The sequence below is a fragment of the Camelus ferus genome, chromosome 31, assembly GCF_009834535.1.
Source record: "Camelus ferus isolate YT-003-E chromosome 31, BCGSAC_Cfer_1.0, whole genome shotgun sequence".
In the NCBI taxonomy this organism is placed as follows: Eukaryota; Metazoa; Chordata; class Mammalia; order Artiodactyla; family Camelidae; genus Camelus; species Camelus ferus.
The window spans coordinates 17,304,923-17,319,676 of NC_045726.1; the positions used below are offsets into that span (position 1 = coordinate 17,304,923).

The following is a 14,754-nucleotide window of genomic DNA, read 5'->3' on the forward strand; positions in this document are numbered from 1 at the left end:
TCCACTTTGACTTTTAAAATGGACTTTGAACAATCCACGTGCTGAAGACGGTCACAGAAAATGACTTCTCCTGGTGATGCTTCTGTTTGGATGGTTAGGGGCTTGCCTTAGGGGATAAAGGGCTCTGAGGATTAAGGATGGAGTCAAGGGTTAAGGGGATGAGGGCGGGAGAGGGAGGGAGTCTCATTTAGCCGCCCTCTCTGTGGTTGGAAAGAGAATGCACGCAGTACAATCTCCAAGTCCAGTCATTCAAAAACAGAAACAAGTGTGTATTGACTGGCCACTCTGGGAAGGCTGTTCTGCTCCCGCGGGAGCCGGGGAAGCCGGTCAGACAGCATCGAAGGGGCAATGCGGGGCTCTATGCTTGGCGTGAGGTCTGGAGACTCGTCCTGGACCATCCGAGAGCGCCAGACCCCTGCTTGGCTCGGGAATATAGCAGTGCCCACCCCCAGGCACGTGGCAACCACCCCCCCCAGCCTTGGGGTCCACACAGATGGAGAGCCCTTTGACCTTCCACCCTGGGAAGTCTGGGCAAACGAGGATCACATGGCGGATGCCCTCGCTCTTACACATCCAGCCGTGGAACCTGATCCCAGAGCGGCCGCCGGGGGCTGAGGGCCACTTGGACCCCTGCACAGCCCGGCTCCGTCGGGGCCGGGGAGGCAAAGCTCGAAGAGGCTCCCCCCTCTGCCGTTAGAGCCCGCCCTTCCTTCTCCAGCACATCCTCAGCCCGAGTGTAAGTTCTGAGTCTAACCTTGCCCTCTCATGCTGCAGAAACATGGGGTAAGGGGGGGCCCGCTGCCCACAACATAGAAGCTTGCTTCCTGAGCCAGATGTCCCCGCGCATGGGCCAGAACGTCGCCTGGAGAAGCTGTCGTGAGAGGGCTGGCACTTGGCTCTCGAGCGGGCTGCTTGAAACGCTTCACAGCGACGTGCCGGAGGGCAGGGGACACCGGAGGGCACAACACGCTCGTTTGAGGCCTGAGCTCCTGACCTCCGTGTGGTGTTATCCGCAGGCATAACCAGCGGGAAGTCAGAGAACGCGTACAAAAAACACCTCTTTTGGCCAACCTAGCAATGTCGCCTGCCACTCTCCTTGACATTCCTCAGATCTCTGGGGGCGGGCGGGGGGGGGGCGTGTCAAGGAGGCGGCTCATCCTTGTCGCTGCTTTATGTCTGGGGATCAGGAGACGACAGCTCAGCCCTGCCGGGGGCTTCCTCCCCGCGCTGAGGCCCCGGGCGCCGGGCGCAGGCACAGTGGGCTGGAGAGCGCTCCGGGCAAGTGGGTACGAGGCCACCGTTCCGTCCACACCCCCCGGGGGCCTTACTGGCTCCCCCGTACAACAGGGTGGGCTAGACCCGGGACCCGTTGTGTTACCTCCTTAGAACCCACATCCTAACCTTGCCGGCCGAGTAGTGAATCCACTGTCCAGACTTTCTCTTATCAGAGGCCCGGACTATCTGAACCCCAGTGAACAAACCCACGTGCTTCTGCTGTCCGGGTGCCCTTCGCCGGGAATTCGTGATGCGTCCTTCGGTCCGCGAGGTCTGTGGGCTGGATACACAGGCCTGGCCAGCGGGGCCCTTCCAGCGCAAGCGTTCGGCGTCCCCCCTGGCAATGAGCTCCCCCGGGGCGGGCTGGCAGGACCCAACACGCGCCAGGCAGAGCTTCAGTAAGGGGACATCAAGGAACCCTTCGAACCCCCTCTACTGGCCAGTGCCCAACGGCAAAGGTTAGAAATTGCTTCCCGGAACAGAGCAGCCAGCTGCCAGCCACTTACTTCGAAAGTAAACCACTTCCTACGTCTTTCCACACCTGCTGAGATGTGATCTCTAATGCTGCGTCCCGTCGGCGACCTTCAGGCTCGGGTGGAAGCGGGCAGCACTGAAATCACGCTCTCCAGGGCCGGTGAGCGCGCGCCCCGGAGTCAGGCCGCCACCTAGTGGGCGCTCGGGGAATGGCCGCGCGCTGCCGGTCCGGGAGCCAGGGGCTCGGCTAAGGGTCCGATGTGTCCCTGGGAGGGGCACGGCCCGCCTGCTCCTCCTGCCGTGGTCAGGCCAGGCCGCCTGTGTTAGAGACGTGACGTGACAGTCACCCCTCCCATCTTTCCTTTCTTTTCGTCCCCTCGCATCTCCTAAAGGAGGCTCATTCCAGTGGAATGAACCCCCCTTGGAGGAAGGTCCTGCTGCACTTTGTCTCGAGCCCACGCTGGGCCGGGCACTGGGTCACAGAGGTGGGTGTGGGGCTCCCCTCCCACCCGTGACCTTGACTCTGACCCCTACAGGCTTGTGGGTTCTGTGGGGACAGTCATCTCTTCTCGCTCTGGCCCCGGGAAGCCACCGAGGGCCGGAGGGAGAAGGAGGGGACAGGCCAGGCACGCTCACTGACCGGGGGTGTGGTCCTGGGGACAGTGGGGCAACCGCTCCCAGATCCCCCAAGAGTGCCCACTCCTGCAACACGGGACACACAGGAGTGGCTTCCCGAGTGCACCGGGGTCTTTGGAAAGAGCCCCGCAGAACCGGAGATGCTTCTGACCCCCACCTGCCCTGAATACCCAGGGAGCGTCCTCCTCCCGAAGGCCGCTCATGTGATGCCCCTGGGGCCTGAAACACCACCCACGCCTAGGCCCTCAGCGGGCAAGTGTGAAAGGCAGCGAATCGAGCATCCGAGCTGGGAACCCTTGCTCCTCAGACCTGCGTTCGCCTCGCCCGGGGGCTGGGAGGAAAGAAGGCCCCGCCCCAGGCCCACTGAGCCAGAATCCGCTTTCCAACCAGATCCACGTAACCCTCGGGCACAGGAAGGCCACGTGAGCCTCTCGGCCTCCCCTCCCACGGGTCCCTGCCACTAAGGGACAGAGGGGCCCTGGCAGGGGTGGCGGGGCTGCCGGGCCCCGGGTTTCCCTGCTGACACTTGCTTCTTGGACTTTCTGTATCAAAGGACCCCAGACGGGGCGGCTTGACAACAGAACTTTATTGCCTCCCAGTCCTGGAGGCTGGAAGTCCGAGATTGGTTGGTCGGCGGGGCTGGCTCCTTCTGAAACTGTGAGGTAGGATCTGTCCTGGGATGCTCTCCTTGGCCTGTAAATGACTGTCTCCAGGGTCACATGGCATCTCCCCGTGTGTGTGTCTCCGTGCCCAAGCTGACCCTTTTTATAAGGACAAAGTCGTGCTGGATCAGGGCCCACCCTCAGGACCTCATCTCTCTGAAGTCCTGCGCGAAGACCCTGTTCTCTGAGTGAGGTCGTGCTTGCAGGTCCTGTGCTAGGACTGTGATGTCTCGTTGGGGACACGACTCCGCAGCACTGTCCAGAGTGTCTAGAGGGGAGGCTGGTGTTCAGCACATCCCCTCCCCCACCCCACTCCGCCAATGTGCCAGAACCATCCATGGCCAAGGGACATGCAGGAAGTTCTGATGGCTGCAGCCTGACTCCGCTGCCCCTGCTGTCCTCAGAAGGCATCCTAGCCCACTCACAGCCCGGCCTCAGCGTCCAGCCCTGAAGGAACTGTTGGGCCCGTCAGCCAGAATCTCTCTGAGCTGGGAGCCAGGCCTCGGTTGGACCCTAGTGGGGACTCAGTCATTTCCAGGCTCTTGGGATGAACCAGTGAACAGAATGACAAACGGTCCATTTGCACAGTGTTCCGGGCTGAGTCACGTCCCCCAGATTTGCACTTTTCATACCTCCCAGCACACTGGACCGAGTCTTAGCTCTGGGCACGCCTGCACCAGAGCCGGACGTGGTGCTTCCAAAGAAATCTCTTTCTTAAAGTCGGCTCCACCACCCTGTGGGTGAGCTTCAAGCCCTCAGGCCTGACTCTGCCCTGGCCTCTGGGAGAGCCGTGAAGGAGACTCAGTCCCCCTGCCCGAGGGAGTCATTCCTCCGAGCCTCCAGGATGACTGAACCAGATGATGTGGCTCTCCACCGGGGCATTTGTAAGGGAACGGCTTCGGGCTGAAATTACCTTGGGTTTTGCTCATTGCTGGTCGTCCTGCAAGCCATGCGGGGACACAGGTGCTGGGTGTGGCCGTCGAGGCCGAGATCGCCCAGATTCTTCTCCTGAGCAAGGCTTGGAACCCACAGGGGCCTCTGAGTCATCCTGGGCTGACAACAGCTCCCGACACCTTCTCAGCCCCCCACTCCCCTGTGGGATACCCCATCCTCGTCTGTCAGACTCTGCAGACAGAGAGGGATGGGGGAGGCGGCTCGGTTCCCAGGCTGCTCCCCAGCTGGCCGAGCCAGCACAGACAGGCTGGCCATGACAGGGCTTCTCCAGCCTACAGGTTGCCCGGCTCTTCCATGAACAGTGGGAACGCAAATCGCAGACAAGGGATGAGGTTTAACAGTGAGAACCGCAGGTCAGCTTTCTGTCAGCCAAGAGAATTCAAGGTCGTCCCTCATCACTGAGCCATTTTGGGGTGGCTGGCGCCCCCTAGAGAACTTTACTGGCAGGCATCCAAGGACCCACCACAGGAGACATCACTCAAGGCCACTTGGCCTCCACTGGAGAAACGCAACCTGCTGGAACCCCAGGGGGGGCTCTCACCCTTGACTTCCTGCCCCAGGGCCCCATAGGTTCCAGGTCCCCCAAGTCAGAGCCCCGACAGAGAGGGGGACCAGTGAGCGGCCAGCATGGGGGATGGGTTATATGTCTCAAGACTGGCAATCAGCGCCTGGCTCCCGGGCCCCCCAGGGCGATGCAGCTGGGCTCTGGGGACAGAGCCTGGGCACCGGGCTTTCTGAGGCTCCAGCCGACCCCACTGTGCAGAGAGGCCTGAGAGCCAGAGCTGCCACACAGTCACCTGGGCTGGCCTGCGTGTCGGTGCCCTTTGCTGAGTCGCGGCCTCTTCACTTGTAAACTGCGTCAGTGACGACCGCGGCCTCGGAAGCTGGCTGCGTTTGACTTCAGATGGAAAACATGCCTGAGATGGCTCTGCGAGCTGGGAAGCGTCAGCAGACGCGGCTGCCGCCACAGAGCGCTCCCGAGCGGCCTGCCCGCGGCCGGCCTGCAGGGGCAGGTGAGCCGGGCTGTGCATGCGGGCCGCGCTCCGGGTGCTCGCGTGCTGCCCCTAACCCGAAGCCCTCTGCAGGCTGGTCTGCCCAGCGGCCAGGGGAGCCGTCCCTGGGCTGCCAGGGGCCTCCCAAAGGCGGCGTCTGCTCACCTGGGTGCCCTCCAAATGCCGAGGATGGGGAGAGAGAGAGACTCTGACACCTGCGATCCTCTCTCTCTCTTTTTTTTCTAAGAGGGGAGGTAATCAGATTTTTCTTTATTTATTTAGTGGAGGGACTGAGGATTGAACCCAGGATGCTGTGCACGCTAAGCACGCGCTCTAACACTGAGCTATGCCCTCCCCGCAGATTCTAACGTTGCCCTCAAGTGATGTGAATGCGTTGTCTAACTTTGTTTTCGCTCCTGGGGAAGCCTCCAAGGAACACCAGTGGCCTGAGGTATCCACTGAGGCCCAGGAAGTGTCCCCTCCCTGTCAGCCTTGCAGGGAGTTGGCTGTGGGACAACCTGGGCCGTGGCTGGCCTCCCAGGGCCGTGCACGTGTGCGGCTCTGCTGGTTAGGCTGGTTCCTCAGGGGCAGGAGGACAGGGAGCCGCAGCAGATGTCCAAGTGCCACTGAGGACGTGCCTGCAGGTCTGGGAAGCATGCCCTCCCTGTTCTTGGTGGCTCTGCCTCTTGCCTGACTGGGGGCTTCCCTGCACCCACCCCACCTTCTCGCTCCAGCAGGGCCACAGCAGGAAGCCAGTCTCTGCACAGCGTCAGAAAAGCAGATCTCTCCTTGTGCAATGCTTGGCTCTTATGAAGATGTCAGTGACAGGGCATCATATCCCCAGGTCCACGTGGGTAAGTGGGGAAACTGGTTCTGCACACTGAGAACCGACGTGGGCAGAGCAGTGATCAAGTTGGTTAATAACAGAGAATTATTTTCATGTTGAGAGGAGTATTAAAAATAGAGGAAGACCTGGGACAAAGAAAAGACACAGACACCTTTGTGACTCAGAGTCTCACACACACACACACACACACACACACACAATCCCTGGGGAGCATTACCATCCAGTGCAGGCCCCATGTGGCAACTTTGGACCCTGTGTTTTCAAATGACGGCCTAAGACGTCGGGACTCCTGGCACTTCAGGGCAACCCCTCGCCCTCAGTCAGACAGCAGCCTTAGGGAGACTCTGACTCGGTGCCCGAGAATAAAGTGCTGGAATGAAACTGAGAGGAAAAAAATCTCATCGCGGAACATCCAGGAACGGACAACGCACTGACTTAAGAGAAGGGCGCCCCAGAATGAACAAGCGGCTGCAGGCTTCGACTGCAGAGTGGAGTCCGCTGACACGGCCTCCGTGTCGGGCTAAGCTGTCGGTGGGTCGGGCTCTTCTCTGAAGCCACCTCCTCGGCTTAATTCTGTCCGTCTCAGGAGGCCAGCCTCTCTCTGAGTCGAGTGGAGTCTGCACGCGTCCGGGCTGCTGACACCCCCTCGGGCGTCCAGAGCCCCTGTTTTCTGCCTGGTTTTCCCACCGCGTACGGAGCTGCATGAGGCACAGCGCCGAGGGAGGTGGGGCTGGCTTCATCAAGCATCTTGTTTTCTTTCTTGAGCGTTGATAGAAGCAACAAGAGGTGAGGAGGGAAAGGGTGGGCTGGGGGCTCATCTGGCGGCTTGTGCCCCTCAGTTCTGACAGGTGCCAAGGATGAAAGCACACTACTGTGGGGTTTTTTTTGGTGGGGGGAATTGGTTTGGTTTTAGATTTCAAAGCATTTAATGGCATAGCATATGTGTAACAGAGAGGGCAAACGTTGAGAGATCCAGGCCATACGACTGAGCCCCGGGCCTGAGTGAGCGGCTCCCTGCTCAGGCCCGGCCCCCGGAGTCCGTTCCTGACTGCAGCAGGATGAGAACGTGTGGTGACAATCGTTACAGTGACGGAGAAAAGCACACGATGTATCAGACAGCAAGGTAAGGAGGCAAATGAGAGCACAGTGCGGCAACCCGCGAGGGGGCAACCAGGGGGGTTGACGTCACTCTGTCCAGGAAATGCTTCAGTTCCACCTGGACACTTAACCTCTGATCGAAAGAGTTGATTAGACATTCAGTTTTATTATACTTGGTATTAGAATGATTTGAACCATGTTTCAGCAAAAAAAAAAAAAAAAAAAAAAAAGAAATTACAGATGCTTTAAAACAGTATCAGTTCTCTGTTCCTTCCCGTAGACCGACATTCTTTACCATTGTCACAGCTGATGCAGAAAGGCCACACGTCGTGTGTTAAGTAAGTGAAGCCGGAAGCAAACGGTTCGGTCTGTCGCGTTAACAACGGAGCCGCACGGGGGCTGCGGTGGGATTATAATGTACAGTCTGTGTGAGGCAGCTTAGACCCATGGTGGGCGCGTCTAATAGTCAAGATTCAAGGTGACCCCTGGAAGAAAATGGAAGAGGCTGGTGTCAGGAAACTGGTGCATTTGATCTGTGGTGAGCGCAGGAAATAAGGTTTAAGCCTCACTGCCTTGCGTACCAACAGCACTGGAGGCGGGCAACTTCCAACACGGCTCACCCGGGCGCCGCCGGCAGCCAGGGCTCCCTGCCACCCCTGGGTCACATCCAGTGTCCGGAGGCCGTGCGTCACCAGCCCCTTCAGTGTAAGAGGGGACACCGCTCCCGACGGTCTCCAGGAACCTCCAGGTACATCACTCACTTGAAGACTCACTTCCCGCACCGTGGGTGCCGGTGACTTGCCTACTCCTGCGGAAGTCACTTTCTTTCCGGCACAACCCACCTGCTGGGGACGTGAACTTAGCAAAACGGTGTTCTTGATCAGCGATCGTGCCTGCCTTTCCTGACCCGTTCGCTCCCTGTGAGGCTGAAGCCGCTCTCCTGCCCCCACGTCAGGGAAGGCAGGCCTCGGAGCAGGTGTTCACAAGCCTTGAGGACTCCCAGCACCGTCTTCGGAAGCGCTGTGACATCCTCAGCGGTTTACAGAAACACATGACGCCGTTTCACACATGCCGTGGAGAATAAACAGCCCCAGACGCCGGCTCTTTACTTTTATGAATGAGAAAGCGTCGTCTGTGAACCACAGACATTTTCCACTCATTGTTCCACAGCTGAACGGCAGTCATGGAAAACTGAGTCATTCGAAGACTGCAAAGGTTGCAAAGGCGTAAAGTCTTATGACTCACGGCTTTGGTAAAATAACGCCTGGCTGAAAAAATAGCTCCTGGAAACGTCCTCAGCTGAGTGGCATGTGGGCTGAGAGCATCACTTGGTCAGCTAATGTCCCGTAAGAGGGCAGTGACCGGCAGTGACCGGCAGCGCCCAGCCAGGGAGACGACGGGCTCAAACAAGCACAGGGCGGGTGGAATCACAGCTCAGGCGGTGCCAGGCGTCCCGAGGTGGGTGCCCACTGGACTTGGTGGCGGTGGCTCTGCAAATGTGTTCTTTCCTCCTCTAGGGTAATTTTGTAAAACTGCAAAATAAGGAGCGACCTTAACAGACTCACAGACATAGAATACAGACTCGTGGTTGCCGGGGGTGGGAAGCGATAAACTGAGAGTCTGAGATTTGCAAATACTGACTGGTATATACAAAATAGATAAACAAATTCACAGTGTACAGCACAGGGAAATATATTCAATATCTTATAGTAGCTTATGGTGAAAAAGAATATGAAAATGAATATATGTATGTTCACGTATGACTGAAGAATTATGCTGTACACCAGAAACTGACACAACACTGTAAACTGACTATACCTCAATAAAAAAAATACAAATCCTTACCATTCAATAAGAATAATAAAAAAAGAAGCAACCTTAAGAAGAGTTCTCAATGTAATGAAGCATCAAGTCATGTGCCCTGGGCCGTCCTTCTGTATCAAAATGTTATCATAGTGTTTCTTTTTCTTTGAAGGAGAGGTTGGTTATATGTGTCCTGGCATGTGTGCGTGTGTGTGTGTGTGTATGTGTGTTTATGTGTGTCTGTGTCTCTGTGTGTGTATGTGTGCATATGTGTGTATGTGTGTGTGCACGCGTGTGTGTGTGTTTGGGGGAGAGAGAGGATGAGGGAATACGATGTATATTAATAACCCACATTTGAGAACAGGACAGGGCTGGATTTTCAGCTAATGAGAACACGTGTAGCTGCCTCCCTGGGTGATTTCAGGGACGGAATTGCCTTCCCACAAGCGCACTGCAGAGGCCTCTCCCTCCTGCGCAGTGAGTGCGGTGTTTCCCGAAGTGTGTGAGGGACACAGGTTTCATCCTGCGAATAGGCACTGAGCACAATAGCGGTTCTGTGGTTGAAGGAGTCGGGAAAACGATGAACTAGGAAAAAAATCTGTGAATAGGTCTTTGTTGCAATAGTCCTCGAGCTCCGAACGGCTAAGGGGCACGGGCCCTGACGTGGGAGTGCGCTCGGCCGTGTTTCCCAGCATCATGTGACCAGGGAGCTGCGGGGCCACAGCACGGCTCTGTCTTCCAGACTCACACTCGTGGGAAGACATTTGTGAGATGCTCTCCGGGGGCTTCTCTGGGGGTGGACGGCAGGGAGAAGGGGTCGGGCGGGGGGACTTGACCACGCTCTGCCTCTGCTGGGCTCACCTCGCCTGAGAAACGCCGTGATCCAGGAGGAGGTGTGGTCCCTGAAGCAGGGACGGACACCGTCTGGAGTCCAAGAGAAGGAAGCAGCGCTGCCTGGGGTGGGGAAAGCCAGCATCACTTGTCCCGAACTAAAACCTCGTTCTGCTCACCCGGCTCTTTCAAAACGCTCCCTTTCTTCCCTGAAATAAGCTCGAGTTTATGGACAGATTGTGAAGTCCTCTTCTAACCTGGGAAAGGCAAGCACGGGCTTAGAATCCCTGGCCGCGCTCACGTCAAGGCTTCCAGAGACCACACACGTGTGAGCACGCGGGTTCTGCGCCCTCCCAGGGGCTGAGGGTTGAAGTCACCTCCTGAGCCATCACACAGGGCCACCTGCCGGCCCGCACCATCCCCACGGGCCAGGCTGAGGGTTTTAGAGCGCGGCCCCCGCCTCTGCGCCTGGCACGCACGTGTGGCCACAGGGTTGGCGGGCAGCCCTCACCTGCGGCGGTGCTGCAGTGTGGATGGCTCGCTCAGGGTCAGTGATGGAGACCACCCGTCGATGCTGCTTCCAGGGCAGCGGGCCACGGGGCAGCTTGACGGTCTGTGTCATTCCCATCCTGGGGCTGTCCCGGTCTCAGGACCCACCTAGGGAGCATGAGGCCGGCCAGCCCAGGTCTCCTCCAACTGCCTGCCGGGAGCAGGAGGCCCTCTAGTGGGGCTGGGAGGGAGGCTGGGGGCTGGGCAAGTCTCTAGTACTGGACCCAGAACCAGAGAGGGTGGAGGAGAAGTGAATGGAGCCACCAGCTTATGTCCCGGGGCAGGATGTATGCCTCATCCTGGCAGTGAGCTGGCCATTTGGAATAAGGTTGAGTGTGTGTGTGTGTCTGTGTGGTGTGTGTGTATGGGGTGTTTGTACGTATATGCCCATGTATACGTGTGTCATCTCCCTTAAAAAGGGATGGGGGGTCCAGGCTTCTTTCCTTGACACCCCTATGTTCCCTAAGCTATCTGTACGGAGAACACTCACAGCCCCCAAGCCTGCTCCGGCCCCTTTGGGGGTTTCCGTCTTCTCAGCCCACCTCCCACTGGTGTTCCATGTGGGCTGTCAGGCCTTCGCTGGGCAGACCCCCTGCCCACGCACAGAGGATCCCGGCGGAGCAGGACCCGCATCCACTGACCTTTTCCCTCTGCGCACAGCAGAAGCCTCCAGACCCACTCCAACAGGCCTGCACACGTCCATCTTTCCAGGAGGTGGCTGGAAACCTAACTTTTTTCTTTTAAACCATGCTGCACAGTTGACAATGCTGTTTGACACAGCATGTTTGACAGTGTAACCTATCCTCTGAACACCCATGAAAAATCATCCATTAAAATCATCACAAAGCTAATTATAAATTTTTATTAAAAAACACAATTGAAAAAAAAAAAAGTCCAGTGACCAAAGACTGCTCTTCTGAAATGGATGGAGAATATGATGCTCAGATTAACTGGTAAGTGTGCTCCTTGGGAGGCTGGGGTTGGGGGTGGTGGTGCCTGAAAATCTGGCGGTCACCCCAGGACGTGAAAATCCAGGTCGGGTGGCAGTCACTGGGCTGGCGTACGTGTGACACCACCACCCAACAGAATGGCAAGGCTGGTGCCAGTGAGCACAGGAAAGGACACGCTGGAAAAAAACACTTGTCATTTATTATTATCATCATCATCATCATCATCATCATCATCATCATCATCTTTATTGTAATTATTTTAACTACGGAATGGATTATGTTTCTGTCATGGAAACCTTTGGTCCCACTGAGGGGACAAGTGACTGTGGCATCAGCAGACAACTGGTGTTGCCAGGGCAGTGTGATGGGATGGTGGCGTCCTTTAGTTGTCGCTAAACAAGGATGGGAAGGTTGGAGGCACGTGGAGGGAACCCAGACCCAGGCAAAGACAGTGAGAGCCAGGAAGAGCGCGGCGTGCGGGGGAGCCCAGCCTGGCGCCCGGCAAGAAGCCCTAACCCTCCAAACTTTGCTCATTTACGTCATAAGCTGTTCTTCTGTGAAATCACCTTTCCTCGTGTGCCCTCCGCTGTGACCCCAGGGGAAAGGAGACTTACTCCTAACACAGGGCACATGTTTCTTACTAGACAGGATGCACACGCGGCCGCAGGGAATTCTGCACACAGGCGCTCCCTCCGCTGGGAGTGGGGAGGAGGCGGAGGACAGCGTGGAGGGGGCGCTGGCCGCCTCCTGGGCTGGGCTTCTCCTGTCCACTCACATTCTAGGGTGGGGCGGGGCGGGGGCTGCTGGACGGTGCGGGAAATCCCACCAGAAAGAAGGAAAGCGCTCGGCACGCGCCCCCTCGTTGCCGTGAGCGGGTGGCCTTTGTGACAGACACGCTCTGGGGGGACAGCGGGAGCTCAGCGGCATGCAGGGACGGCTTCCCTCTCAGGCCACGTTCTCCAGGCCTTCCTCTGAGGACTCTAAAGCTACGCCCAGCCTGACCACAGACGTTGTTGCTCGTCTTTTTAATTCCAGGAACACCAAGCATGCGTGGCCACTGGTTTGAGCATCTGCTGAGCACACGGGGACCCTCTCTTTAACACGAGGTGGCACCATTCTATGAAGCACGGGCAGTTTCTAAACATTCCTTAACGCAAGCTCTGCGAGTGGGCTCCCGTCCGGCGGAGCCGGGTGCTGAGTGCTGCCTGGCCCCCTGTTAGGAGTGGGGCTCCTCTCCCAGCCGGGGGCAGGACGCTACGACGTCTTGGGCGCCGCTGGAGACTAGACGGTCTGAGTCTTTGTGGTCTCAGCTGACCGAAGGATGTGGGCTCATTAGCTCCGACCTCAAAGGCCACAGCAAATCTGGTACCAATGGGCTGATGACTTGTAGAAGATCAAACATTAGCCAGGAACAAGGGCCGAGGGGGCTGGAGAGGATTTCCTGGGTCCCCTATCATTCCCTGGGTCTCACGTCCTCAGCCCAAAGTCACACTCAGCGAGGCCAGTGTGAGGCAAGGTCACGATCTGTGGCTTTACGATGAATTCACACTTAGAAACCCATCTGCAGACGGCCCTGGCTACCAGGTTGCCCCCACTACGAATACAGGAAAAGGCAGGGAGTTCCAGCCCGGCCGCCCTCCCCAGGGGAGAGGGAACATGGACCACGCCAGGCGGGGACAGCCCGCAGCACCCGGGGTCTGCCCTGCGTCAGGCCTGACATGGCCACAGCCTCTCCCCGACTGCGTCTCCACAAAGAACTTTGTTAATGCGTCTCCAGCCCAGCACCGTCCTCAGGAGCCCGCAGGAGAGGGGCTCTGGGGCGACAAGCGAGCCAGTTCATTGCAGCAGGCCCCTGACCTCACGCAGACCGGAGCCCTCCGCCTCGGAACTCACAGAGCAGAAGGAGTTTTCTTCCCCTTAACTGGCTACCGGCTTGGGCCCTGGACAGATTCAGCTTGATTTTTTTTTTTTTTTTTTAAAGCCTCAAAGCACTTCTATGGGGAAAGCTTTCCGGTGGCAGGACTCGGTCTTGGGACCTGCGGGAGCCTCGTTCCGGTGGCCGCCACACCCCTTCTCCGCTTCCTTCCTCCCCCAGGGCAGGTGTCACGGGCCAGCGGCCGCCCCCGGCCACGGAGAACGCAGAGCTGGGGGCGGGGGGACATTCAGCACCCCGGGTGGTGGTGATGCTGCGCGATTCAAGGACAGCCCAGGAGCCAGGGGGCTGCAGACAGAAAGGAGTTTGGAAACACATCCTGCAAATTAACCTGCCATGAAAACCCCGCAGTCAAAAAACACGAACCCACGGGCCCTCTGATCCTGGGGTCCGTCTGTCCCCCCACGGCTCTTCCGGGACGGGTTTGCTTGGCGGAGGGCGGGTTCCGTCCTGGACAGGCTTTGGGGAACGACACTCAGCACGGCGCTCCCGAAGGGCGGAGGGGGATGGAGACTCAAAATCAAGGCGCTTGGCACAGTCTTCCCGCGGCGGCGCATCTGCTCCAGGGCAGCCACCGGCGGGTGGGCCCGCCGTCATCAGTTAACCACGTCGTAGTAGTAATTGCGCAGGCGCAGTTCCACCGCCACGAAGGCTGGCCGGCTCTCCACGCTGCAAGGGAGGGGGGCGGCATCGTTAGCGCGCTGCGGGGAGAGCGCCCCCTGCCGGCGTCCCCGCGGCAGCCCCGGGCGACCAGAAGCCTGCGCGGAACGCAGCGTCAGGCCCACCCCAGACCCCCGGAGCCCAGGCTGCGCTCAGCGAGGTCTCCGGGTGACCTCGCGTCCGCCTTAAAGATGGCGAGTCTTGCTTATCCCCGTCTGTCCCTTCAAGATGATACTGTGTAGCACAGGGAAGCGTATACAGGATCTGGTGGTGGCTCACAGCAGAAAAAACGTGACAATGAGTATATGTTATGTTCACGTGTAACTGAAAAATTGGGCTCTACACTGGAATTTGACACAACACTGTAAAAGGACTATAACTCAATAAAAAAAGGTAAAAAAAAGATGAAGTTTTTTTTTGTGTGCGTATATGTGTATATTGAAGTCAATTTGCAATGCTGTGTCAATTTCACAGTCAGAATCTTTTAATCCCACGTTCAGAGACTGTCTCTTTATGATCTAGCAAAACAGTGTGTCTGAAAATGCTCAGCTGGTGAACGTGCTGCAGACATAAATGGAATATCTGGCCCATAATCTTGTTAAAATTAAAATGTAGACACGATTCAAAGGTTCCCTCCTCACACCCAAGTCGGACGGCTCTGAATTTTCTGAAGACGTGCTGCTGTTATAAACCTTAACATGCCAAGGCCTTGCTTCTGTCACTGTTGGCCAGTGAGGTGATGATGTACGTAAACCACAGGTAAACGTTTTTAACAATTTGCAGCGTCTAAACAAAACTCTTTTGGGCCTCTCTGCTTTCGCTAACACGGGCACACTGAAAGGATAAGTTGGGAGCAAATATTTCTCAAAACTCCGAGACTCTATCTTTGCTTGGAAATTAATTATATTTTGCAAGACTTGGGGCCACATGGCAAGTGGGTAAAACTGCCCAGTAAGTGAAACAGACGTTGAGGTTCGGTTGCAGGAAGTGTCCACACTCAACCTTTCAGACCTGCAACAGCTGCAGTTTCACGTGGCTCAGTCCAGCTACGAAAGAAGAGCCAGGGATCAAGAACCGCTCGCCACTACGA

The 14,754-nt window shown here is 57.4% G+C and overlaps 1 protein-coding gene across 2 annotated transcripts in view; it reads right to left on the minus strand.

Annotated features, from left to right (window-relative positions):
- Positions 1-11,251: 11,251 nt before the first annotated feature.
- Positions 11,252-14,754, minus strand: part of SYK (spleen associated tyrosine kinase) — a 90,555-nt gene continuing 87,052 nt past the window's right edge. For both annotated transcript variants that reach the window (XM_032471118.1, XM_032471117.1), the window contains one exon: positions 11,252-13,673. In XM_032471118.1, the coding sequence (XP_032327009.1) occupies positions 13,601-13,673 (73 nt within the window). In that variant the 3' untranslated portion in view covers positions 11,252-13,600. The remainder of the gene's footprint in view (positions 13,674-14,754) is intronic.